The 25,565-nt window shown below is 38.7% G+C and overlaps 1 protein-coding gene across 2 annotated transcripts in view; it reads left to right on the top strand.

The window, feature by feature from the left end:
- KCNB2 (potassium voltage-gated channel subfamily B member 2) overlaps positions 1 to 25,565 on the top strand; it is a 330,831-nt gene that overhangs the window by 5,408 nt on the left and 299,858 nt on the right. For both annotated transcript variants that reach the window (XM_084865001.1, XM_084865002.1), the window contains exon 2: positions 18,583 to 19,263. In XM_084865001.1, the coding sequence (XP_084721127.1) occupies positions 18,685 to 19,263 (579 nt within the window). In that variant the 5' untranslated portion in view covers positions 18,583 to 18,684. The remainder of the gene's footprint in view (positions 1 to 18,582; positions 19,264 to 25,565) is intronic.

Here is a 25,565-nt window from a genome sequence, read left to right as displayed (position 1 = left end):
AATATAAATTCTCTCCCTTTAATAGAAGAAAGAGAAGAAAGCAGCTTACGAAAATTGTAGGTATATCACTATGTATACGTTTGGGTGTAACTGTACTAAAAATAAAGCAGTCAGATGCTTGCTACTTAAAATGTGTAAATTTGGAATTAAGAGAAAATATTTAATTGAATATTGGTGACACGTTTCAGTACTTGGCATTTTGTTGCAAGAACAAAGTAAATACATTTGTTGAGCGTGACAGCTTATGGTAAACAGGTGTGTGTGTTGTGTTAGTGAATCAGTTATCATGAGCAGTGTTTTCTTGGTGATGTGCCATTCCGAAATGGTGAAAAATCTTGGTCTCCAAGTATGGTAGTTATAGTCCTAGAATATCCCTATGGAAAAATATTTTATGTATAACAAGTTAGGAGCTAGTCACAGATAATAATTTTTTTTTATTTACATATGTGTCTGATGAGAAGCATAAAAATTATGGAGGATACAGAATTTCTCCAACAGTTGTTTCTTGCATTCCTGGCCCTTGCCTTCCACATACTTTTTTTTTTTTTTTAAATATATTTTATTGATTTTGTACAGAGAGGAAGGGAGAGATAGAGAGTTAGAAACATCGATGAGAGAGAGTCATCTATCAGCTGCCTCTTGCACACCCCCTACTGGGGATGCGCCCGCAACCAAGGTACATGCCCTTGACTGGAATCAAACCCGGGACCCTTCAGTCCCCAATCCAACGCTCAATCCATTGAGCCAAATCGGTCTCGGCAGCCTTCCATATACTTAACAATAATCAAAAACTCACTTAAAAGGACTGTGTGAGTCCCAGGCAAACACTAATTATCGGTATATCCTCTAATTGAAGGAAGCCAGTACAATTCTAATGCATAATTGGGCTATTTTGATAAAGCAGAACTCTGAAGTTTTTAGTAAGGGTATAAATTTAGAGGCTGACTAAATAATGGCATAAACCACAGCAAAGTTAAGCCATTTAGATTACTGAACATTAGAAACATCAGGCTGGCTGATCTGATCATAACCGTCAGTTTCATTTTCTACGGGGGAGTGACAGATGAGACTCCACAGATGAAGTGACACCTAAGCTGATTTTTTTTTTTTTTAAAGAAAGGGGTGCACATTCTCCAGGCTAAAAAGGAGGCAGATGGATAATAGTCTAGGCCAATGGTCGACAAACTCATTAGTCAACAGAGCCAAATATCAACAGTACAACCATTGAAATTTCTTTTGAGAGCCAAATTTTTTAAACTTAAACTTCTTCTAATGCCACTTCTTCAAAATAGACTCGCCCAGGCTATGGTATTTTTGTGGAAGAGCCACACTCAAGGGGCCAAAGAGCCACATGTGGCTCTTAAGCCACAGTTTGCCGACCACGGGTCTAGGCAGAGGGAACAGCATTTGCAAAGCAGTGTCATAAAACGGCTTGGCTGGTACTTACAGAAGTTAAGGGAGATCAGACTGAAGAAGTTTGGGGCTGGCCAGTTTGACTTAGTGATTGAGTGTTGACCCATGATGATGACTGCTTAAATAAACTGAACTGTTAGTGTCTTAACATACAATGAAGTTTATTTCTCACATAATCAGAGAGAGAGACAGAGAGAGAAAAAAATATGGATATGTGTGGGGAGAAAAGGAATGAAAGACATACCTACTTCTTAAACATCTGGCTCAGAAGTGATGACAACAACACTTCTTATATTCCACTGATGAAAACTAGTCAAATGCCCACCATGACTCAGGGGGCCTGGGGAATGACATCCTTGGCTTACCATGAGCTTCTCAGTGACAGCTTTCTCTTACAAAGGTGAACATGCATTTAGATAGACATTAGCCATCCCTGTCCTAGTCATCTTCCTCTAGAATAAACGAGGGGGAAAGGTTTGGATTTCATCCACTGGCTTGTTCACCCACACTGTGATGGCATCTCCCCCACTTCACTTCTGTCTTCTCTTCAGCTTTTCATCCAGACTTCTGGGACCACCACGCATCTTCCTTCATTCTCTGAACTTCACCAGTGGCTCTTGTGTCTAACAAACTCTGGCTGAGTGCTTTGGGATAAAGGATGGTAATTCTAATTGAGTGTTAGATGTCATTTCTCCTACAGGTGTATTTGTCATTTCTCACCATAGGTGTTTGCTCACTGGCCTGGTTCTCCTTGAGGATTCGGCCATGTGGTAGAGTTCTCTCTTTCTCTAGACTCTTCCTCACATCTCTTCAGCTAGGATTTTTCCTATATCTTTTTCAAGGTCCCACAATGGGACTTACCCATATTAGCCAAACAGTTCATGATGGTCCAAAATAAAGCAGTGGTTCTTTCTCAAAGAGAACTTAATGCCTTCTCTTACATAGTCCAACTTGCTAGAAATTGTAGCACAGCTTTTTTTTCTTAAAAGACATGCAAATATTTATTAAGCATTGTCCTATGGTTAAAGCACCCTTCTTGGTCCAGGTTAAATCAAATTGGTCTTGACCCTCACAGGACTTGTATCTCTGAAAGCAAGCATAGAACATTAGTAGCCAAGTGCATAGAGCAGGTCTCTCCATTATTCTGTCCCTAGACCACGAATTCTCCCTTGCAGCACTTACCCCAATTATAACTAAATTGTGGGTATTTGCTTATTTACTGTCATTTTCCTGTGTGAGAATGTAAGCTCAGTAAAGACAGGGACTGTCCTTCTTACTCTCTGTTACCCACAGCATCTCCACAACTGGAGGCACATAGCTGCTGCTCAGTGTTCATTTGTGGAATCAGTGAGTGAAGGAATGAACAGAGCCCGGGACCCAGGTGAGGTTCTAGGTCACAAGGCAGCACCTGAAACACAGTTACCACAACAGGTGCCAGGGTGGGGCAGGGTGGAGGAAGACCAGAGCAAATTGCCCTGATGCTGGAGTGCCAGGCCATGGTCTGAACCATTTATGCTCACATACTCTTGACATTCTTCTGCACAAGGGCCAGGATGGCCCCACATTCTACTGAGTTTGTAGGTGGAGTTCAGAATAGAGGCAACTGGTGGGATGAGATACATTCAAGGCCAAACATAGTGCACCCAAGAGAATGCTCCTCCCACATCCCTGTTTCAGAATAGAATTCAGCCTCGCCACTCCACGACAAGGCTGTCTAGACCCGTGCTTTCCACTAGAACTCGATGTGCTCCCTGAGACAGTAGCCAGTAGCCACATAAGCTGTTGGACTTGAGATACTAAGGAATTAAATTTTAAATTTGATTTAAATTCAAATAGCCATCTGTGGCTAGTGGTTGCAATACCAGACAGTACAGGCCTGGACTATTATTAGCATGAATTACTTTAGGAAGCTCCCCATTTCCAAAGCAGTATGGTATAAATTCTAGAAATATCCATTTACAACCAATTAAACATACATAAACGTGTAACCCCCTCTGGAGTCCAAAGCCTTCTTTGGCTCTGATGAGCATCTTATCTCCCAGGAACATACTTGTGAAGAGATCTGAATGTTCTATGTCTTGTTTCTATCTGTAGGAATTATTCTTTATTGAAGGCATTTCTTTCTTTATGAGATCTGTACAAAATGTAAAACATTATACAAGTGGAGAACATTATCTTTGCAAGTATCTATGTAATGTGACCTTAAATGCTTTCTCACGCTCACTTTTCCCAAACAGGATTTTTCTTTCTTTCTTTCTTTCTTTTTGTTTTGTTCCCTTTTCTCTCTCTCCCCTTCTTCCTCTATTATTGTTTCCTTACTAACCTCTAAAATGACACAAACCCAGCACTGTGTCCTTTAACAAGTTCCAATTCTTATGCATATTGATTCCTTTTCTTTTGTGCTTATTTACAAAAGCTGTTTTATCATTTCAGATCATTAGCAAAATCAAAAAGAAATCTCTGAAATGATGAAAGCTCTTGACATGCCAACTGATACATTTTTGGAGATTTAGCAGATATAATAACATCAGTGTTTATGTAAAGAATGTAAAGTGAAGTATACTGTGTGTGTTTTTTAATAGTTATCACCAAGGTAACATTATAGTTGCTTTTAAGTCTTTGAAAGTTCCCCTGGGTAGGATACCTTGAATTCCTTGTCCTGATTTTCACAAATGAAAGGCTTTCCATCCAGGCAGATTACACCAGAAGGAGAAAGTGCTGTTTAGCAGACAAAATTCTGAAATAGACCAGTAAAGTAACATTTGAAAGAAGCTGGTTCATCTTTAGTCTTTCTCCCTAGTCTGTACAGCTTAGAACAAGTGCATCTTGGGGCTTTCATGCTAAATGTCTCCAGTTCATAAAATCACAATTATTAATCAGACGATCATTAAATTTTAATTTACTTTTGAGATAAATGTCATTTTAAATTTGGAATCCTAGTTTTTTTTCTAAATCTAAGGAGAGTATTTTCATTAGGCTTTATAGAAAGAGTGCACATGGAAAGCTTAGGAGCTATTAAAAAGCTCCTTATTAAACTTGGTGTCTGGTTTCATTCAGGCCCAGCAACATACTTGATAATAAACATAGTTTGTAATATATAGAGAGAACTAAAATCAAGCATTATGGTAAGATTTCCCTCCCCCCCCCCCCCCCCCCCCGCCCATATTTTAAAAATCTAGGAAGCCATTTTATTTTATTTTAATTTATTTAAGTTTAAATGGTCCATGTAGCTAGTGGATACCACATCAGACAATACAAATTTAAACTTTAAGACATTATCTATGCAATTAATACATTACAACATAAATTTAATTGGTAGGGATTTTAGAGATTATTACTATGTACCTTTCATTTTATAGGAAAAAAATTAAAATGTCCAAACAGAGTGGACAACTTTCCCAAAGTTGTATGTATGTGTATATGTGCATGTGTATACACCGCCTCTGTGCCCTTCTTAAAATCTTAAAAAGTATTAATCATACCTCCTTTGGTGAGTTCCCTACAAAATATTTTAGGATTCTCAGACAGAGTTGGAGATGGGTCATAATTTCTTGGGTCTGGTGGAGGATTGATTCTTTTCCCCTGTGAGACTGTTCTGAGGCCATATGTTCGGGTAGGAGTTAAAACAGTCTCTCAAACCAACTTCAAGCAGTTTAGAAACCCAAGGGATTACCCAGCCACTCCCTATAAAAATGAGAACATGATGCCATAGGAACAGTCCAAGACTCGGGTTACTCAGTTCATACAATTTGTGTGTCTGCCATGATTGCTTTGTAATTTAAGAAATGTTCAAGAAAAACGGTATGCCTATGACTGAATGTTAGCATGAAAAAGTAAGTAAGTCATTAGGTAATCTGAGAATTTTAGAAATTAGGAAAATCATCTACTTCAATTTCCTTATTTATAGAACAGGAAAATAAATCTGGTTTAAGTTTTCTAGGATATTAAATTATGGTGTCTTTAGAATATATAGTGAGCAATTTGTTCTGCTAACCTTTTTAAGAGTTAGAAGAAAAATAAGCAGCAATGTACTTTAATTAGATATAAAATGGATTTCTGGTTAAAGTGTTTTTGGATTACTAGAGTTAAAACTTTCTACATGATAGATATTTAAGCCATTTTAATTTCAAGTCAAAAGTCAGATAAACATAACCAGTATGTAGTATTCATTAAAAACACATTTTGTAATTTTGCTACACAGTAAAAGCTGAGAATGGGCATTCATTGTCATTACCATCTTACATTTAATAAGACAAACTTAATATCATAATATAAAATTATAAAACTGTTCTCTCTTATCTTGGGAGCCATTTTTTTTCCCAGGCATTTTATAACATCTGGAACCTTGTGCTTGATATGTAGTAGGTGCTCAATAAATATATTTGAATGAATTAATGAAATACATTTGATTCATTAATTCACTTAATTCATTAGTTTACCTAAGACCTTATCTAAGGCTAAGACTATAGTTCCCGTAAATGAAGATGATAGTCTACGAGGCCCCGATTTAAGACATCTGCATCATTTGCTGCTATTTTATACTTCTCTCTTCCTTTACATCAGCATGAAAAGATCAGAACACCACTTAGGTTCACAAATCCAAAAATTTCTATAATATTCTTTGTAGTATTTCTGTAGCTTCCTTGAGAGCAAGAGCCACGTTGCCTAATTTTCTATCATGTGCACTCAGTTTATGATGATAGCCAAGTAAAGCATTGTTTTGGAAGGAAGGGGGAGGAAATGAAAAAAGGAATAATGGCTCTAAATCAGTATGTGTTATTTATAGTTCATGGTCTTTTTCCATTCTGGCCCTTATTGGAATAGTAGAAACTATAGATTGTGGTGCGGTCAGGAATCGTTAATAAATAGACTCAACTCATCAGTATTTATAGGGTTAGCAGAATGTGAAATACAGGTGTCCCCTAAGATCTGAAAGTACAGCATTGCTATGAAACCCTTTGTAATCCAAAATTGCTTAAAGTGAAGGAGTAATTGCCTTAGGACACATCTTTCTAACAAATGCACAAAATAAACTGAGATAAAGCACAGCTGCTCACAGCACAGTTCAGAGCTCTAGCAGCTTGCAAATCAAACCTTCAGAAAGCAGGCAATACTTATAATTCCACTGCTCTCACTCCACCTTTTTTCTCTTTCATCGTTTTAATTTTATATTTATTTTTGGTGCCATGAGGTGGCAAGGGCTGGTGGGAAGAACATGGGTTTAGGAACAAGAAATGTGATTTCTAGTTCTTGGGAAGATCATTTGAATATACCAGTGTTGAACTTTCAAATACTATGAATTTTATATTTGTAACATTTTAAAAAATGATTTAAGAATCTGTCTTGTCTATAAATCTCCAATATTGAGACGAATAGCATGATTTTTGAAAGTCAGATACTAAAATTTGTTAGTTTTAAAAAACTTAGAATTGCTGAAACAGTTGCCAAACCTACTGTCTTTATCCATAAAAAATTAGAACCTTTAATATGTTTTTATGCAAGCCACTCAGACCAAGGGATAGATGTAATGTCATAGGAATTATTGAGGTCCATCCTTTCCTTCTATAACTTGCTAAAAAGATTGCCCAATATTGGTCCATATTTCCATTTGTTTATCATTTGAAGCATCTAGAAGCCTGCCATTTAAAGAAAATCCCCAGCATTAGGAGGTTAAGAACATTCTCTTTAATTTAAGATAATACTGGTTTGGATCCTGGAACCAGCACCTGCTAGTTGTGTTATCTTGAGCAAGGAACTCACCTTTCTGAACTTCAGTTTCTTTATCTGTTAATCAAAGATAAAATACTGACCCCCATGGTGGTTGGGAATTAATGAGAATTCTCATTATGAGGATTTAATGGGATAAGCACTGTGTGCTATACTGATCACTCATTATGTGGTATATGGTGAAAATGATTATTATTAACCAAATTCACACACAAAAATATATCTTTGGCTCTCCTTTGTTATGATACAATTCCAAGAATATTCCCACCTTCTAAGAACTATAATATCTACTTTTGGACATTTTGATATGAAGCTGAAATAAAATCTAGATTACAAATCTGAATCCCATAGCTCTGGCTTATGTTTTACCGACATGCTCTTTTATGATGATCCCGCCCACAGGAAGCGTGCAGAGCTGAAAAAGAGTGCTTCAGGCAGGTATCACCATCTCTAAATCTAGAACTAGTCCTTTCCTTGAAGAAAAATTAAAAAATAATATAACAGCCAAAACCGTTTTGGCTCAGTGGATAGAGCATCAGCCTGTGGACTCAAGGGTCCCAGGTTCAATTCCAGTCAAGGTCATGTACCTTGGTTGCAGGCACATCACCAGTGTGGGGGTGGGGGGAGGGGTGCAGGAGGCAGCTGACTGGTGTTTCTCTCTCATTGATGTTTCTAGCTTTCTTTCCCTCTCCCTTCCTCTCTTTAAAAAAATCAATAAAATATATATTTAAAAATAATAAAAAATAGTATAACAACATTAAAGAACTGAAAAAAGGGAAAAACATCCACAATTTCTCCATCCTTAACCAAGCTCCTTCTTTCAGTGAAAACAATAGCTCTTTTTTATTTCTGAATATTTTCACCCTTGGTCCAAAGTAACATTTCCTATTACACTGTTGTGATCATAATTTTATGATTCTTTCTCACTGTTTTTCAATTTATTCCAAGACTGTTTCATCTGGTACAAGTCACATGAACTTGGGGCTTCAGTCAGCCCATCTGTGGTCCCTAATTTTCACATTTTTATTTTAGAAAATGTTGATGGAATATGATGAGCTCATTTTTCTCATCAAATGCTTGATTTGATATTTTCCTATCAAATTGTGCTAAATTATATTCTTAGCAGTAAAATTTAATATCCTAAGATTCATAGATGCTAGTAGGTCATCTCATCCATCTGCCTTAACGTTCTTACCATTCATTATTTATTATCATTGTGGCTCCCCAAGCATTTTACCCAACAGAGACACATGGTAGATTGAGAAGGGGGCAGGGACCAGGAGAGGAATATTTATAAAGTGCCACACACAGATGGCTGCTTTAAAAATGTTGTTTAATGATCCTCACTGATGACAGAGTGGATGAAAAACATTGTTCATGAGGGATGTGGAGCTGGATGTCTCTATCTAGTGAATCCTCCTCCCTTTTGTCCTTAATGCACTATATATATATATATACATATATATATATATAATCTCAAGCATACAATTACTTAAAAATTAGTTCCATTAATGAAGGATCGCATTGATTTGTTAGAAATTGTGTTGAGTTCATACTAGAGTCCAGAACACATTATTTTGAATATGCACAATCAGGAAAGGTACCCATGGAAGTGGCTGTGCTGAACATCCTGGGGTGAATTTTGGCAGCAATCTGCTTTGAATCTGAAAATGTGGCCACTTACATATTATGCTTTGAATGCACAGGAAAAAATTGCTGTCCTTCACTTAGTTATTTTCCCAACCCAAATATTGTTCTCCTTGTATTTCCATTACTATAGGGTCATTCCTTTGATTCAAGTTTGCCTTTCTTTTAAAGTCTTCACATGGCTATTTGGATTAATTAACTTTGATACTTATATTTTACTTTATTCCTTTACTGGTAGAAATTTTATCATATTGGCTTTGCTGGCTTGAGTGTTTTTCCTAACAATGAGTGGGAGCTAAGAAATAGAAAATTCACTTTTGTCAAATTTTAAACTTAAGAAATTGATAAGAGTGAACTTTCTCCTGGTCGTCATCATCTTTCCAAAGGAATATGTGGATGGGTAGCATTCACACCAAACTCTCATAGAACCTTAAAATTTCAGTGATGGAAGACACTTTGGAGGCAGTCTTGTCGATCTCTCAGCAGAGGAGACGTTGCCTCTGTGCCGACTGGCAGGTAGTTACCTGGCGTCTGCTAGAACATTCCTGGGCCCAGTAGTGTTCTGAGGCAGCAGCATATTCCATTTGGGGTCAGCAGTAATTATTAGAGAGTCTTATTCATCACTTCTTCCTACATAGTTCCAAAAAACCTAGCTTTTATTTAAGCCCAGGCAAATCAGAGCCAGCAAAACTTCTAAGCAAATTGGAAGTCACCACAATAAACTGACATTTGATTATGTTAACCAAAACACTTAGCAACAACAACAAAAAATAATATTCATTTTTCAAAGCACTCATTCTTTCAACCACTCATTCTTTTGGTTAATCCACAAACATTTATTAAGTACTTGTGTACCAAAGATGCAAATATGGACAAGATGTGTTCAGCACGTTTAAGAACTCACAACCCAGAGGTGTTTTCAGTTAGATCTCACATCCACTTCCTTCTCCACTGTAGCTTTTGTCACAACCATACTTAGTTGCTCATGTGTTTGCATGTCAAATCTCTGTCTACATCCTCTAACAGGAAAGCTCCATGATGTCAGAGACTCTGCCTCTAGCAGAGTAAGACCTCATACATATTTTCAGAATGAATGAATGTGGAAGAATTCTAAGCTAATAGTTATGCTACAATGAGAAAAGCATATTATAGTAGGTGAAACAAACTTCTAGTCCATTGTGGCAGAAGAGATTAATTCTCCCTAAACAAGATGTTTGTTCTTGTCCCCAAGTAATAAGAGTTTTTCAGATGGAGACTGTGGAAAAGAGCATTTCATACATAAAAATCATATTGGATTTGGGGAGTGGCATGTAATGTGAGGTAGGTGGAATAGAAGGAAAATGATTTTCAAATAAAAGTGTTATTTACTTTTTTATTCACTAATATGTATTGTTGAAATAGATATTGTCTACTATATATCTATTGTCTACTGTATACCAGGAACTCAGGATAAAATTATAAGATAAAATATGATCCGTGCCCTCAAGAAACAAAGTCTAGTGGGGAGATTATATATTAGTCAAATAATAAGATACTTATCTCCAAAAATATAAAACGGCTGTTGTGACAAGTGCTCCAGGTAAAAGGCACCTGATACTATATAAGTTCTTTAAAAAAAAAAAAAAAAATCTTTATTGGTTTCAGAGAGGAAGAGAGAGGGAGAGAGATAGAAACATCAATAATGAGAGTCATTCGGCTGCCTCCTTCATGTTTCACACTGGGAATAAAGCCTGCAACCCAGGCATGTGTGCCCTGACCTGGAATCAAATTGTGCCCTTCTGGTTCATAGGTCAGCTTTGAACCAATGAGCCACACTGGCCAGGCATATATAAGCTCCTAAGACAGGAGTAATCTATACTAATAAAAGAGAAAGATGCAAATTGACCATACCTTTGCAATGCCCAACAGCCAATCAGGAGTGAGTATGTAAATTAACCCAACAAAGATGGTGGGTTAATTTGCATATGCAGGTGCCCAGTGGCTGGGCGCAGGACGGGGCGCTTGTGTCATCATCATAGTGGCAATGCAGGCGTTTAGCACCATTCCAGCTGCTCCAGGCCTCTGTGCAGCGTGGGAAGGCGGAAAGACAGCTCAGGGCTAGAGCGAAGGAGGTGCCAGCATCCAGGAGAAGGAAGGCCCATTCTTGCATGAATCTTCGTGTATAAGGCCTCTAGTTTTGTATAATCAAGGATACCAGGAGGCCATACTTGAGTTGATACCAGCACATAAACAGGGGTGCAAAGAGAAGGTGTACAGATTCCCTATACACGTGGAAAGAAAGAAAAAGCTAAAAGAGAGAGAGGGAGGAAGCAAGATATGTGATAGAACTTCAGAGATAAGTAGGGACAGACCTTGCAGTCTTTGGATGATGTGTTTTTCATGAGAGCAGGGAGCATGGGAGTGTCTTCTGCAAGAAATAGCCCCGATCTGCCTGTGCTGGGGCACAGAATGCAGAAGTGGCTGAAGGGGTCAGAGCAGAAGGAGGGAGCAACCATAAAAACTCGAACTAGGGAAGCAGAGGGCATGAAAGTTATTGTGTGAAGGGCACTTCTCTACAGAGCCAGCCAGTCAAGGTGCCTGCCTGCCTGCAGCCATTGTCCTTTAGAGAAACAAACATCATAGAGAAGATAACACATCTCAACTTAGAATAGTTGGAATCAATATTTTGACACAGGAATAGACAAAGAAATAAAGCTTTTTAAAAACTTTGACTAGAAGGTAAAATGCAAGGATAATAAATGGGGTGTAAAAGAAAGAGACTTCTATAGGCATCTACAGATCTGGTTCTAGTTCAAGTTGAGCAAGTTGCAGAGGTCAGCCAAATCACATGACTTCACTGGGGCTCAGTTCTGAAAGCTGTAAATAAGAAAATTGGACCAGATCAGATCCCAGTCCCTTCTGCCATGTTCTGTGCTTCTAGTCTCCACTCATGGAGATATATAAAGCATGGTGTAATGTTTAAGTCATAGGGACTAATCTCAAGTCAGACTCAGTATTTGAGCTGAAAAAGCCACGTTGCCTATAATGTGTTTGATTCTGGTGAAGTGAGGGGACAGAATGCAATTGGAAAATGTATTTTTACTGTTAAATGGAGCCCAACTGAGAAACATCCCTTTTCAAGAATCTTACCACTGAACATTCCAGACCCATCATTCCAGGATCTGAAAGCTAATTTTATTGGAAAAAACATATCAAAAGGTTCAAATCCTATCCAAACTCCATGAACATTTTCTACTTGGTTTCATAGAGGCCTAATCTAACTGATGCCAGAAGAATGTGAAATTTAAGTCAAGCATGCAAATAGAAGGCTGCGTTATCCACATAGAACAGCAGGTAGCAAGTGAAGCTTGTGACTTCTTTTATTAGAACAATCCAATGTGGACAGCCCCGTTTCTCCTCCATTTCAGTGGCACCAACAGTTTCTCTCTTGGTTTCTTTTTTCACTTTTCTTGTCACCTTTAACTTTTATTTCTCCCCTTCACTCCATTGTGACTGGAGGAAGACTTTCCCAAAAGGAGACATTTAAAAGAACCCCTCTTGGGTCCCCACGTAAAGGGCACTTGGGCCGCCATAATAGAACATCTCCCACCAGCTGAATGGCTGACTGTTCACAGAAAAGTTTGAACCTTTTTGCGTGTGTTTTGAAACAGACTGGAAATTTCCAGCCACAACTCCACCTGATAGTTTAGAAAAGGTCTAACGTCAGTATTATATTTTTCAGAGTATGAAAGGACTTTTTTTTTTTTTTTTATCAGCTAAGTCTTTTAAAGGTCATTTTTCTAAAGGCAAACTGAGGGTTTAATTCAGTAATTATAGCAAACACATATAGAGGATCTAATTCTTTAAATAGTTCTCTATTCTGATGAATAAAAATCATATTATGTGTCTAAATAAAATAGTTTATTTATAATGTGGTTATTTGAAGGCACCTATGATATTGAAAGATACTCATATTACATATTCTACTTATTGTCTTCTCTTACTGCAACACAACACTTCCTTTTACCACTGAAAGCAAGGCTTTTAGGATTTTGTTTTAGTGTATCTAAAAAAAGCATCGGTTATATCAAGGATAAGAGTCCTGGAATTTTTTTAAGAAGCACTAAGGAGTAAACAGTTGTGCTAAAATCAAAGAACAGATTGATATTAGCAGCCCTTGATTGCAGAAAAAGGACAAAGACAGTGTTGTAGTTATTGACATATTAAAAAACAATAAACTGGAGTTCATTAATATTTTTAATTAAATATTGGGGTGACATTGGCTAATAAAATTGTATAGTTTTCAGATGTACAATTCTATAATATGTCATTTGCATAGTGTATTGTGTGTTCACGTATCCACCCTTGACCCTCTTCCACCTCCTCCAACCTCCGTTTCCCTCTGGTAAGCACCATACTATCCGTTCTAAAGTGATGCAGCAGGTTTGTTGCATTTCGTGGAATAGCTGAAAGTTTCCAAGATCTTACTTTAAAACGCTATCTATCTTTCTCAAATAAATTTGCTTTGTTTTTCACCTGTTATAATGTTATGGTTTTTCCATTAGTAAATTCTGGAGGTGCTTTTTCAAATTTTAGTGAGTACCAATTTGTGTTTTTAAAAGCATTGATTGATTATGTTTCCAACTAATAGTTACAGTGCCTTACTGCAAGTAATCTTTGTGGCTCTCTGAAACAGAAACAGCTGTTAGGAAAAAAAGATGCATTTAATGGTTAACGCCATACGAGAACATGTAAGAAATGCTTTAGAGCTGTGCACAGAGTGACTTAGACTTCAAGGTCTCTGAGCTGCTTGTTTGCAAATGCATGCTGGGCGTGTAGGAGCAACAGAGAAACAAAAGGTTACGCATCCCTTGGGTCTTTAGAAAGACCCGCTTTTCATCTTCCTAGGACACTTACCCTGCCTCGCCACTCTAAGCACGTGTCAAGTCATATGACATAATGGTAGTATTTTTGAGGCTACAGTACCCCCCGCACCCCGCTCCCTTCAAACCTGCAGTCTCAGGCTGTAATTACCATGCCATGATCACAAAGTTGTGTTTTGTCAGGTTGGGCCCTGAATGGGTGGCAGCATAATTCCATGCTGCTGGTAGGAGCACGGTGCAGCTGTGCAAAATCAGAATGTTTGCTGTTGTTTATTGTTTAAGGCGTCACTTTCCCCTCTAACAGCCTAATGAAGGGATGTTTACTCCATTTGCATGGGTCCACCGACTGTTGCAAGCTTGACTTCTAATTGACCGAGTGAGGTGAAATAAATCAACAAACTGAGATTTTGCCCTTTTCATTAAAAAATGTCCGTTCTTAAGTGTTTATAACTATTTATATAAATTCTACAAGGTTGCATAACATTGACACAGTGAATTATACTTATATATGCTACATTGAATTACCTGATGAATTCTTAAGGGGTTTCACCTATAACACTATATGTGAAAAAACATAGCATCACATCCAGTTTAATTACTAGAATTAAAAACATAAATTTTACAAGCACTTAGGAGTGGCAACACATGGTGCCTAACCAGTCAGGGACCAACCGATTCATTGTTAGAAGTAAAGTTAGTGTGCCAGCAACAAACATAGACTAAAACTGAAAAGTTAGAAAAGCAACTAAACACTAAGTAAAATAAATGAAACTTTTATGATGTTTGGAATGTAGTCTGTTTCAAGCCCTGACAAGTAACAGAGTGTTCTTTAAATGAATTATGAAAACTACCTTTGCTTCAGAAGCTAGACCTAAGAGAATGTTCTCATGGACTCTGAGATACTGTGATGTTCATGTCTACCTAAATGAGGATGGTGATTGGAGGGACAGGCTGGTAACGGTCAGAGTCATAGGAGAGCCAAGAATTGTAAGCATGGGAATGCCACTGCTTAATGGGCGAGGAAACTCAAGTTCATTCATAAAGGAGACAGAGATGCAGGTCAGCCCACCTGGACCCGGGGTCCTGGGCCTCAGAGCAGCGCCCCCTTTTGTTATCTCATACAATCTCTCATCAAAAATAAATAAATAACTAAATAAAACACCTCTGGGTAGATGTTTCTCTATTCTGGAGAGAGACATAGCATTTTCAGCTCAGGAGGTTTTCATCATAAGGATCTAGGGGACTTTATGAGGTATGGACAAGTTTGAAAATACAGAGTTTGGTTTTGTGGTTGATTAAGAGGCTCTGAGGATAGAAAGATCGAGGGAACTGGCAAGGAAGAGAAGGGGAGGCATGGAAGAAAGATAAGCAGTGTGTGGGGAGATAGAGATATGGCACAGTGGGAGAGAAAAACCACAGAGAAAGAGAGAAAAGGGAGGATAATGGCAGGCAGGGAGACAGAAAGGCCCCGTGAGTTTAGATTGCTGATCAGGGCTTGTGCTGTGCGATGTTTACAGCTCTTCACCTGCTCAGGAACTTGTGCCTTTGAGCCCTCACTTTTTATCAGGTAACAGGCAGAGCATTCTGTCAAGGGAGAATCAAAAAATTTAAGCCACAGAAACAATGGGAGCGCACCTTCTTTAGATCTTTAGAAAATCAAATCGACAAGCCACATCCTTCCTCTGAGTTTCTCTACCCTTGCTTTGAAGAAAGGGCATTGCATTTCAGTCTATCTTTTACTGTGAGGTTTGTAATCAACACTGGATTTCTTATAATAGCAAGTTCTTGATCAGTAAAGAAGATATTTTGAAATTTAACTCTTATGACCTCTCCTCATTTGAGACACATACAGAAAGGAAAAGTCACTCTAAGTCATGAGTGTGAAATCATTTAAGACAAAGGGTGACCTACCAATGACCGTGACATAGCATTTATGCTTTTAGTGATGACTTTTACAAGAAAGCAAGTCACACTAAGCCCTTGACCACAAACATGAGATGTTCGTGTCACATTGGAATCTGTTCTCGCTCTTTCTGGAAAACCTCTCATCTGATATTATAATCAGTTGAAAAACCATTTATGTTCTTCACATCAGTGTGAGATGTGATATCCCAGACTACGTACATTCATTTTATGTTTTATTTGTAGCCAAAAGTGGGTTAGCCTTCCTGTTTATTATTCATATTGACAGATCATATAACCTGCATAAATGTTACTGCATTTACAATCACATTGTTTAATGGAGAAGAGATATTCAGATTCATCCCTGGAATTTCCTCATCTGTAATATTTTCATTAGTTTTGCCTGACCCTACCATTGCTGCGAAATTTTGTTTTTATGTACATATAGTAAATTGTCACCTGTTTACAAGGTTTGAACAGGGGATCAGTGGCATCAGAGATACATGCTCTGAGGTGCCTGTTATGTGTAGGTACAGTGCTCAACAGAGAAAAGGTGGGAACAACAGTTCTTAGCCTTAGAGGCTCATAATGCACTGGAGAAGATAGGCATATGCATAAGGAAAAAAACTTTATGCTACCATTTATTTACTAAACACTGGTATACCTTTCATCTTAGTTTTCTTTCAGTAATTGGAAACCAAACTTAGGAGAGAAAGTATTTTCTTATTCTACTCAGAATAAGTACGAACAGAGCACATAAATTCTCTCATTTAATTGTCAGACTATTGCCTCTGAAGTAGATACTATTATCCTCATTTTCTAGATTTAGAAATTGAGGCTCAGAGAATTTAAGTTGCTCAATCATTGTAACTCTTCTTTATTTTGTAAAAATAGACTTTTCTGTCTGCGATGAAGTGTGAATGTATATGCTTAAAATATTTCTGTGACTCCGTAATTGAAAAACTCCCAATTCAAGTGTGCTTATTGGCAATATTTGAAATACTTCTTATATAGTCCATCCATATTTTTCTCATAAATTTGACTTATTTTCATTTGAGAGGATATTTGGTTTCCAAATGGAGAAATAATTTTAACTTATAGGAGTGGATAAACCAGAGACATGCAGAAATTGGTGTGTATCTTAAAAGAGAGTTTTAATTATAAGGACCGCTTAAATCTAAAGCTGTTCCCTTTGGTATAAGCCAGCGATTTTCAACCTTTTTCATCTCATGGCATATAAACTAATTACTAAAATCCTGCTGCACACCAAAAAAGATATTGTAGTTTTTGCTGCTATGACAGAAAAAAAAAAAGTGTAATTTTGATTTATTTTGATTCATTCACACTGGATGGCTATTGTTGTATTGGCTATTGTTATTTTTTTTTTTAAATGTAGCAATCTAAGGAACAATTTAGTCAGTGTTCCTGACTAAATAGTTAGGTATTACATGTTTTAAAAATTCTTGCAGCACACAGTTAACATGGTTGATATAACCCATTTACTTTGTGAAATGTGTTTTTATTGAAAGTGGTGTTTTGGGTGAATTTCTTGAAGTTCTGTGAATCTCAGCAAAAAACATTATAGGGGGAGATCACATAAGAAGATGGCTTGCTTCTGTATATCAGAATAAGGAATACTAGGTCAGCAAGAAGGAATGTTAGAGCAGCAATACCTTAAAGAGAGGTACAAGGAGAAAAGGGATGTAGAGAAAGAGAATATCACAGACATATACACTGATATACTATATCCACACAAACCTAAACATAGATACTTTGCTTTTTAGGCATCGGATCCTAATAATTCCATTTATGTGTTTTCTGTCCATATACATTAGCACTACTAGATCTTTTGTCAGCCGTATTCTTGAAAAAAAAAAAAAAAAGAATTGATTCATTATTTATCATTCATCAAACCCTCACAATAGATAGGTACTGTGCTCAGTGATAAGGATACAACAACAGAGAAGATAGTCTTTGTCCTCAAGAGCATCCAGCCTCCTGTGGGAAAGGCGTTATTGCAGTGGTATGATGAAATAGAAGAGACAGTCACAGAGAATTCCTGGAGGAGGGATATCATGGAGGATCGCTGGAGGAGGTGATGCCTGAGCTGAGTCTGGAAGAGCAAGCAGCAGTTAGTCAAAAGGAAGTGGGGAAAGTGGAGCCCTCCCAGTACACAGCATGAAGAAAGACCAGGAGCTTGAGACAGACTACACACTGGGATGGCTGGAACGTAGTGATGAGGGACAGATGAGAGGTGAGGGTTGGAGAGGTAGGCCAGATTTAACTGGACTAAGGGCTAACTGGACTTTGCACTGCTATTAACAGGGAGCCTTTGTAGGGGAGAAAGCAGGGCAAGGTCAAGTTTTATCTTAATGGATCATTCTGGTGACTGTGTGGACAATGGGCTTTAGATAGACAAAACCAGAGTTTGGGATCCAGTGAAGAGGCTGATGTAAGAATGCTGGCAGGAGATGCAGAGGGTTTGAACCAGCATCATAGTTCAAAGGGTAATGGGAACAGGGCAGTGGTGGCAGAGGGCTTACACATGTTTAGGAGGTACAGTTGGTTAAGTAAGACCAAGAGCTTATTTGGATTTGGATGGATGGATTGATCAGGATTTTTTCAGAGTTTTATTTTGGGTGGCTGGGCATGGGGGTGCAGAGGGCCCTAAATCTAGGTGGAGCAGGAAGAGGAACTGGTGTGGCCAGTTGGAGGTGTGGTTGGTTTAGGTTTATCTAGGAAGATGTGATCAGCATATTGGTTTTTTAGTCTAGAGCTTGAGAAAGAGGTTTTTGGTGGCAAATCTAGGAGCTGCCAACCTATAGGTGTATTAATTTGAATATACAGCCTTTTCTGCATAGTACATTGTTGTTTTCGCCTGACATATCTTAAAGCAAAGACTCAGATCTCCATAAATGCATAATACTAATAATTTACCTTCTTATTGTGCATAATAACAGAGTGATCCCCTAGAAGAGAACATGCTTTAGGAAAAGTACAAGTAACCAGATCGTTGTTGGTTTTTTCCCAGTGTGGCCATGGAAATGCCTGCCTCAGAGGGATGTCACTTTAGCTGACCTTCCACGGCTCATTGTGTTGAAGACTCTGACTCCACAGCTGTGTTCAGTTCAAAATGGCAGAAAAGGCTCCCCCGGGGCTAAACAGGAAGACTTCAAGGTCAACACTCTCTCTTCCACCAGAACCTGTGGACATCGTCCGGAGCAAAACGTGTTCGCGGAGAGTCAAAATCAACGTGGGGGGCCTGAACCACGAGGTTCTGTGGAGAACGTTGGACCGGCTGCCCAGGACCCGCCTGGGGAAGCTGCGCGACTGCAACACGCACGAGAGCCTCCTGGAGGTGTGCGACGACTACAACCTGAACGAAAATGAGTACTTCTTCGACCGGCACCCAGGCGCCTTCACTTCCATTCTGAATTTCTACCGGACAGGGAAACTCCACATGATGGAGGAAATGTGTGCTCTCTCCTTCGGCCAGGAGCTAGATTACTGGGGCATTGACGAGATCTACCTAGAGTCCTGTTGCCAAGCCAGGTATCACCAAAAGAAAGAGCAAATGAATGAAGAACTGAGGCGGGAGGCAGAGACCATGCGAGAGCGGGAGGGAGAAGAATTCGATAACACCTGCTGCCCCGAGAAAAGGAAGAAGCTGTGGGACTTGCTGGAGAAGCCCAACTCCTCGGTGGCTGCAAAGGTAAGAAAAGCGCGGCCTTGCTTTGCGGTGTGAGGTCAGGGAAGGTGCTGCCGGCATTCCAGAGGGTGATTTTCTTCCTTGAGGATGTCTGGGTAAGGCAGAACAAAGCATGGCTACAGGGACGGTGAGGGATTCTTTCCAAAATCTTACTTAGTCACGTAGCATTATTCTGCCTGTGTAATGTCATCAAGTGGGGTTACTCTGTCACAGATGTCATTATGTCGGAACAGCCTGGGTAAAGGGAACGGAGGAGTCTGGGTTCCCTGCGCTGTGTGGTGATGACTCGGAGGTCGAGGAGAAAGCACTAGCTCAGATCCATCAGGCAGGGAGTCTTGCAGAAGCTGGGGCCTGGGCTCCGTCCTGCAGAAAGGTGAGGTGTTGTCTTTGAACATGGAGGAGGTGCCTCCTGGCCTGGTTCTCTAGAAGTCAGGGAAGGAGAGGACAGTAGCTCAGAGGGCTGGTGGCGCCTCACATGAGCCAAGGTCTGAGGTGTGTCATATTAAGCTGTGTAAGGCACGAGTCAGTGTCCAGATGCACCCATTGACCTCTCCTGTGTGTCTGCTCTGACAATGATGTTTCTGACATTGGGGTAACAATTCTTTCCACAATTGAGATATCTCAGAGTTCATAAAGTGTTTGCCAAAAATGAAGGTAAATCCATATGTTTCCACTGTGCCTGCATACATCCAAATCTCAGAGTAAATGTGTTGCTGGTTTTTGCCAGTAATATCAGTATTTCATTCAACAGCGTACTTCTGTTTATCTAATTTTATTTACACTGATTTTTATCCCACATATTTAGTTTTACATTGCAATATAAATTATGAGTAAAAAGTCAAATGACTCGTCTTCAGCTGCAGAAATATAGTATTGATATTTTGTATGAAAATAGAATATGGAATAAAGAAAAGAGTGTGTCCTCATATGAGTTATTTAAATTACTTACAGTTTCTTCAATTATCCTTTCTTATAAGTAGTAAATAATAAAAAAAATAAAAGTCTGTATGCACCTTTTGACTGGAAATTAGGGTTTCACATGATAACCTGCAACATATAAATAATGGAAGTAGATGACCATAAAATTTCTCATTTGACATGTCTGGTTTTGCATCTTGTTGACTTCTAAAGGCATTTTACTTTGCTAAATGAAATGAACTGTATTTCTGTCATACCTAATGAGGAAATGTGCATTTTGCAGCAAATGGAAAGTTTGTTATGAATCATTTGTTTCCCTGGTAGAAAGAAATAGATGTACTATATTTGTGGGGTTTGGTTTGAAGGTTACTGTTCTTTCCAATTTAAAATGTTTAGTTATGTATTTGAGTTACTCCTAAAAATATGGAGTGAATTTTGAAGATGAATGGGATAAACTCTGGATTTAAGGGAGTATTTGGGGTGTTAAATTAATTCTTTCAAGTCTTTAGGCAATTGAGGGATAAATCATCATTCCACCAACTGTTCCAGAGGGAGTTAGCCAAATATGTGAAAATATGCAGCTAAATCAAAGAAAGTTTAATGCAGTTTATTTGCTTATAACAGCATTATTAACATCTAAAATTAAGTACTGCTATAGGAAAAAATTTTTAAATATACACATATTTTTTTCTGAAGAATTTCTAGTAAAGATAGAATAGGGTCAATTACTTTCTTTCCCAGATGGGGCAGTTCATTAAATCTCCAAATTTTAGAAACAGCAGCCTTCTCTTAATAGCTAAGAGGGTAATGTTAAGAATGGGTTATTATAATATATTATTATACACCTCTGTTATCAGACAGATTGCTAAACTTCCTTCAAATTATGTATGCACAGAGGAGACATCTACTCTCAAACTAGACACAGCAGCTAAGGCCACTGGGTTGGAAATTTTTATGCAATTATAAATAATAAATGTGTTTCCAGCCGAAACCGGTTTGGCTCAGTGGTAGAGCGTCGGTCTGTGGACTGAAAGGTCCAGGATTCGATTCTGGTCAGGGGCATGTACATTGGTTGTGGGCACATCCCCGGTAGGGGGTGTGCAAGAGTCAGCTGGTCAATGTTTCTCTCTCATCGACATTTCTAGCTCTCTATCTCTCTCCCTTCCTCTCTGTAAAAAATCAATAAAATATATTTAAATAAATAAATTTGTTTCCAAATTATTAATTGAGCTAAGCAAATCTTTGCTAACCTAAGTAAAGTCTTCACTAAATTTTCCTAAAGGGTCTGTGTGTGTTTGTTTGAGTGTCTGCATTTTCTTCTCTGTGAATGGTGAAATAGTGTGGAAATTCTTTACATTTGATTATATGGCGTTTAGTGAAGGCATTGTTCATTTGTCTGAGGCTTGGAACCTTTTGAAAACAGCTCTGTGTGGTGCCTTCTCTGAATCACTACCTTTTCCTGTAATCTTCTCAAGTCCATAACTTGGTATTTCTACAGAATAATCCTTGGGGTGCTAATGCAAGGTTTGTATGAATAGTATTTTTACAACTCAGGAACAATTGAAATAATCATTTTGTTAAAGCAGTGGGATGATACTCTAGCCCTTACTGTTAATAATATGGCCACATTAGAATCTTATGCTTATGAAGCTCTTGTGTTGGGATACTTGTAACCTCTGTGTTTTCCTAACTTGCTTAGGAGATAAGATTGGAGGAGAATATTGTTTACTTTGCCTTTTCAATAATTATTCATTCAGTTTGGTAATTTGGTTGAATATATATAGAATGTTCTCTGTGCACTGCAGACATTAAAATACAAGCATAAAGACACTCCCTTCTCTTCAGAATTTAAAAATATATCCTCTTAACTTAAACAAGGATTTCATATTCTTGAAAAGATTTGTTTATTTTTCTTTTGGTTTTTCTATATTTTATTATTTATCTATAATATCCCTGTAATAAAGAATAAAAGTTATAAGATTACTTGCCAATTTCCTAGCATAGAAGGAAAAACGTCATGTTTTCTATCAAACATTCCACAATAGGATAAAATAGCTGTTCATTAACATGGAACGAATACTCAGTAATCAATTAAACAATAATTCTTCAGCCATGCTCTGTGCATCCACTGTGATACCCAAAGCCACTGCAGGGCTCATGGTCGGTCATCCTCTGGCTTTGGCTGTGATCTTTGACAATAACAATTTGGCTCTTACAGAACATGCTTCTTGATGTCACTTCTATGGATTGAACTTTCTGGCATATTAGTAACTAAAAAAAATATGCTAAAACAGTGTTTAAAGTTCAGTGTATTAGAAATGACTGCATTAAATAAAATAACATTTTTACAAAGTACCATGGAATGTAATTGTATTTAATTTACATAATATACAAAATAATGACAGGGCTAATAGAAATGGTAGTGTATAATTTTCTGTGGTTTGGTATGGTCTGGCAGTGTGGCATGAGTTTATCTCTGTGTGAGAGATAGACTTGGACCTTCAATCCTTGGGACTGCATGTGTGTTGTGTGTACTGTAGGTACACCCTCATGGAGAGGCAATGCACAGAGTTTACACTGGGCTGGCACAGATGCAGGGTTGCCAGGACATGCCATTGCTGGCTCTGGGATACCTTTCCTGGGGACATGCAAGGGCAGAAGAAGGGCTTACCCTGCAGCCAGTTTCCTGGGCAGGGAGCTGGAATTTGACCCTGTATGTCCTTCCAACCTGGGGCAATTTAGTCAGCCTCTGGATCGGACACATTTTTCCCTTTTTGTTGGCCTCTTCCCAAAGGAACTACAGCAACTGTCTGTAAATATTGCCACAGCGACATCAGGCCTCAGGTGTTGGAAAGCGTATCAGGCATTGGGTGCCATGAAATGCGGTATTATCAGCATCTGCGAGGAGAGAGCCACCAGAAAGAGCACAGCCCACTTGCTAGCTGAAAGGAGCTAGATCCTCAGTGTCATGCAGCACCCTCACTCTGCATCTCTGAAGAAGGTCAAGAACGAAGGAAGTCAACCAACCAGTTCTTCAATCCAATCCAGAGAGGAACCCAGACATGTAGGTGGTGGGCATGTCAGGACAATGCCAGCCAAGAGGCCCATCACAAGTGTCAGGCCACGAAGTTGGACTGTAGTAGCTCTTATAGGATAAGCACCACATGAAGCAAAATCTGCCCAAAAACATTTTGTTCATCCGAACCCTTACAGTGAGAGCCAGCAGCATCCCTGGTGGCCAGGGTCCAGCGCTGAGTGGGGACACTGTATTATCTGATTCCCTCTCCCCAACTTCCCTCTTTATCCACAGCTACCACTATTACCTGAGGACTCTTCCCTCATCTTCTTACATTTCCCCCCATTCTTTGTCCCTCCATCCTTCCCTGTCCCCTCCCTAGCACAGGAGAGGGAAAATGATTGATAGAGAATTATCTCTCAATCTTTTTTCATTAACGGCCCCCTGAGAAGAAAATTTAAATTAAATTTAAATTCTCCCTAAAGGGAAAGACTAAACACTAAGGAATAATATTTGCCAGGTAGGGTGGAGTTTGGAGGGTTACAAACTATTGGAATGTCGAAGATCTTTTCAGCCCTCCCACACAAATCAATTTACTTCCTTGGCAATAGCATTCTGTGGAAACTGCCTAGAGCGGTGGTGGGGAGGGGGACCCTCGGGAGTAGATGACTGTTTTCTGCCTCCACACACACCCTCATGGCCACAACCATTGACGTGGCCCAGTGCAGCACCGGAAGCAGGCATGGGAAGAGTTGGAGACGTTAGTCATCTTCAGATCAAGAGGGAAGCCAGTGGTGGCAAAGGTAGGACTCTGCCCCTGGAACTCCCGCTTCCTGGAGAGCCAGAGCTCAGACTGTGAGTCTCCCAGGGGAGGTGCCTGCTTGGGTGCCCCGCTGGTGGTAAGTCCTTGAGGACCATACTTCCTCTTCTAGCCAAATTAGAGTGTCTGCCTTTCAAGTCACAGAAATAGTAAAATGAAAATGAATCCAAATAAAACAAGAACTCCTGTACACTCACCAAGGGGAAAAGAATGCATAACATTCTCATTCTATTTATAGTGTGTGGGTCAGTTATTCTAATGCTTTGAATGAAAAAAAAAGAAAGGTATTGGAACAGAGCCGTAAGTGACTTCCTTTCGGTCCAAGAACAGAATTCGTCACATGTTGTGCATATGTATATACTCCACACAGTCAAGCGAACAACACTGCCCAGTTTAGCTTTCTGATGACTTTCTTACTGATAAACAATAACAGTAGTCATTAGAACCATGAATGAACTCCAGAAAATGAGCTGATGCGCTCATCAAAATCTCCCCCATAGAGGCATCTCAGGCTGAGGGGCACTCGGCACTCAGGTTTTTGTCTAGGCTTGCTGTGGCCTTGTTAGTGTGCCCATCGTGCTGTTCCTGTGCTGTTCACTTTTCCCTCCCTGCGCTTTCCTGTCTGCATTCCAGCTGTACCGTTTAGGTGTTTGTGCTCTTCCCATAACATGAAACATGGTAAAATAGTCCACAGGTACTCACAGGGCATAGCTTAAAGGCCACTCTGTGAAGATTCAGGTTGGAGATATGTTCTTTTCTCCTTTATAAAATATATAATCTATGCAGATAAATTGGTTAAAAGCCTAGAATAAATTAGGTATAAAAAATAAAACAGATAAGTTAGAAATCATTGGGATTTGATTAAAATATCTCAAATATTCTATTCTTTAGCTCCTGTGGTTCTAATTCTAGATCCGTGCTTCTCTGATTTCCCCCAAAAAGATGCCTGAAAATGCACCAATCTGTCTAGTTGGCCTTTTGATCAGAGAGGGAAGGGCAATGGAAGAGGAAGAAACTAATGAAAAGCTTACCTTGCACATCCTCTTGGGTGCCATACCATAGGTCTGGCTTTCCTGGCCAATGCCTTTTGTCTTAGACTAATTATTCACAGTATCTCCTTTCACTCTTGAAAAGTGTCCTACTTTGAACAATAAACTATATGATCACCTTGCATGTGGATTTTTTTTTAAAAAAAATAAAATAAAGAAGAAACTGCCCAAGAACCATACACTTTTTATTTCCTCTTTGCTTCTTGGGTTACACCTGCAGAGAGCCGATCTTAAATTTCAAGCCATTTTTCCATCTGTGTTGAAAAATCATTGGTGTCCATTAATATTAAAAGAAAACATTCACATTCCCTTCATATTTGATTTTTACACCTCAATAAGTTATCATTTTCAAAGTAATAAAAAAAACCTACATTCTCTAATGTTATCACAAAACATAGTACATTGGCAGTATTGACATGCTCTGTTCTTGAAAATCCATGTACACTGCTTAGATTATTAACAGATTTGTTTTCTTTCTTTTGAGTGAGACACTTGATAAAGT

This window comes from Pipistrellus hanaki (genome assembly GCF_964339955.1).
Source record: "Pipistrellus hanaki genome assembly, chromosome: 17".
NCBI classification, from domain to species: domain Eukaryota; kingdom Metazoa; phylum Chordata; class Mammalia; order Chiroptera; family Vespertilionidae; genus Pipistrellus; species Pipistrellus hanaki.
The sequence above is the reverse complement of the archived record's forward strand: the minus strand, read 5'-3'. Positions and strand labels throughout refer to the sequence as shown.